This window comes from the organism of the source record quoted next, unplaced genomic scaffold (assembly GCF_019419815.1).
Source record: "Pyrus x bretschneideri cultivar Hongxiangsu unplaced genomic scaffold, Pyrus_bretschneideri_v1 Contig38, whole genome shotgun sequence".
Taxonomy (NCBI): Eukaryota; Viridiplantae; Streptophyta; class Magnoliopsida; order Rosales; family Rosaceae; genus Pyrus; species Pyrus x bretschneideri.
Window position 1 is genome coordinate 1485517 of NW_025999701.1, and position 2266 is coordinate 1487782.

General features: G+C 31.0%; 1 protein-coding gene across 1 annotated transcript; it reads right to left on the reverse strand.

Annotated features, from left to right (window-relative positions):
* Positions 1 to 277: 277 nt before the first annotated feature.
* On the reverse strand, positions 278 to 1460 carry LOC103967362 (gibberellin 2-beta-dioxygenase 8-like). The gene is made up of 2 exons (XM_009380615.3): positions 1078 to 1460; positions 278 to 530 (listed from the first exon to the last, which is right to left on the reverse strand). The coding sequence occupies exons 1-2, from the start codon at positions 1132 to 1134 to the stop codon at positions 297 to 299; spliced, it is 291 nt and encodes a 96-aa protein (XP_009378890.2). The 5' UTR covers positions 1135 to 1460; the 3' UTR covers positions 278 to 296.
* Between the last annotated feature and the right edge of the window lie 806 nt (positions 1461 to 2266).

Below are 2266 nucleotides of genomic sequence, written 5' to 3' on the forward strand. Positions count from 1 at the left end.
TGACATTTTTTATCACCGGCGCTACACACCTTTTAAGATACTTTGAATGTATTTAAAAATAGAGAAAATAATATTGAATAGGCCTTTTGATGTTATATTTGGTGAAGCCGTGTCCTCTATAAAAGATAAAAGATAGAAAAAATGGTTCACATCACATATATACCATACTTCGTCATTTTATGATTATTGTCCTCTTTTACATATATCAAGTAGAAAGATAATATATATATATATATATATATATATATATATATATATATATAATTTTAATTGCCATCAGCTTTGAGATATGTTTTTCAAAGGAGAAATCTTGAGAGCCCTACTTTCTCACCAGTTTCCTGAACATCAATTTGAGTTTGGAGTTTATACTCCCTCAAAGTGAACTGCCTATAAGTTGATGGTTCATCACCGCAGCTTCGGACCACTACATCGTAGGAGGGGCAGTAGAAATATGCCACAGAAAACCTCTCAACTTCTTGTCCGGTAACCACTCGGTGTTTGATGCTCTTATATATGCCATTGCTCAAGGCCTGCGTTATGTGACACATACGAATACACATATATTAGGGTATATGTTTTCCAAGAGACATTTTTGGAAGCTGGAATTGGAGCATATGTAGTACATATTTATGATACTATTTCCCCAATATGTATGAGAAATACCCATATGTATATTCGAAAAATTGATATGTTGAATTTTAATATATATCAAAGTTCCTATTTAACTATAACAAAATAGAATAAAAAATTGAGTCAAACCTAATCCCAATATCTAAAATCCGATTATACACTTATTTATTCTTTATTTATTTTTTTTAATAAAAGTAAGGGTAATGCTAAAGAAACTAAAATTTTAAATTAAATTTGCAAACTAAATGATGTGCCACCAATAAGACATAAACACATTAAAATCAACATTTAAATAATAATTCAATTATCAACAACCACATCATTTAGTTTTTAATATCCTTCAACAATCATCCTTGTAAAAACCCTACTAAAACTGAAACTTTCACCCCTCTTAAGTTATACAAAGTATAATTTGAACAATATAACTTAAAGATATATGAATATTACCTCAAACAAGTCCCCAATGTTGACAATGAGAGCTTCAGGATTGGGTTTAACAGCCATCCATCTTCCATCTTTAAATATTTCCAGACCTCCCACTTGGTCCTGGTGAACTATAGTTAGGAAATCGGTATCAGTGTGCGAGACGAGGCCAAACACTTGCGAAGGAAACGGACGTGGAGCGTATCTATTCAGTCGAAGATAACTACTTCTTGGTGGGCAATTCTCTTCAAAGTAAATCGATTTGACACCCAAAGGCTGTGCCAGAATTTCAGCTAAGTTTTTAGCCAAACCAGATACCACCTTCACGAATGCTTCAATTGTTGACCTATAAGACGGTAATTAACCAAACATGGAAAATAATTGGGGGAAAATAATAAACTAAGGTCGTTTGATAACAATTTCGTCTACAATTTTTTCTTTTTTGACAACTGAAAACCAAAAACTTTTGGTTAATGTTTTCAATTTTTATTCCAATGAACAGAAACAAAAAACTGAAAGATATTTTATTAAGCTTTCAAAATTTATATAGTTTGGTTTTGATTTTCAATTTTCTCTTTTTTTTTTAAAAAAAAAAAACTAAAAATAATTACCAAATAAGTTTTCAAATAAAAATTAAAATAATTATCAAACGGATCATAAATAATTTACTAGTCTATGATCATAAGCATATTGTGGCGACAAAATACTTGGGGTAGGAGCACAGCATTTTCACGTGGTTTTGTTAGCTCATGTGATATAGTTACGGTTGAGAAACATATGAATTTGTTTAGCAGGTGACGCTAGCTTTTATCACACTAACAAAAGCCAATTACAACTATGCACTTCGATTCCTGTTAGTTCTCGTCCTTCTTAACAACTAACTATTTAACTCACAAACGTTATCGTTATCTTAAACAAACACACGATCTTTTGTTTCAAGCCATGATATCAATCAATAAAACAGACACATGTTTATAATATTTGTTGATGAAATTACCACAGTAACAAAAACACGGATTATAATATTTGTGAATGACAAGTAGATTATGCAAGCAACATAAAATACAAATATTCGTACTTTACATCGCTTGCATACCCGATTAAAATTACGACAAATTTTTTAAACACGTATTTCTCAAGCTAAGTAAAGTATGAATATTCGAATTTGTGAATGACCTCTATTGAAATTTACCCAAAGCCTGTCGGGCCAAAG

Bases quoted from the DNA above. Each gene is read 5' to 3' on its own strand.
- LOC103967362 (XM_009380615.3), bottom strand. From the start codon at position 1,134: ATGGCTGTTAAACCCAATCCTGAAGCTCTCATTGTCAACATTGGGGAC. The intron at 531-1,077 runs GTAATATTCATA...CACATAACGCAG, and splicing joins ACATTGGGGACTTGTTTGAG to GCCTTGAGCAATGGCATATA.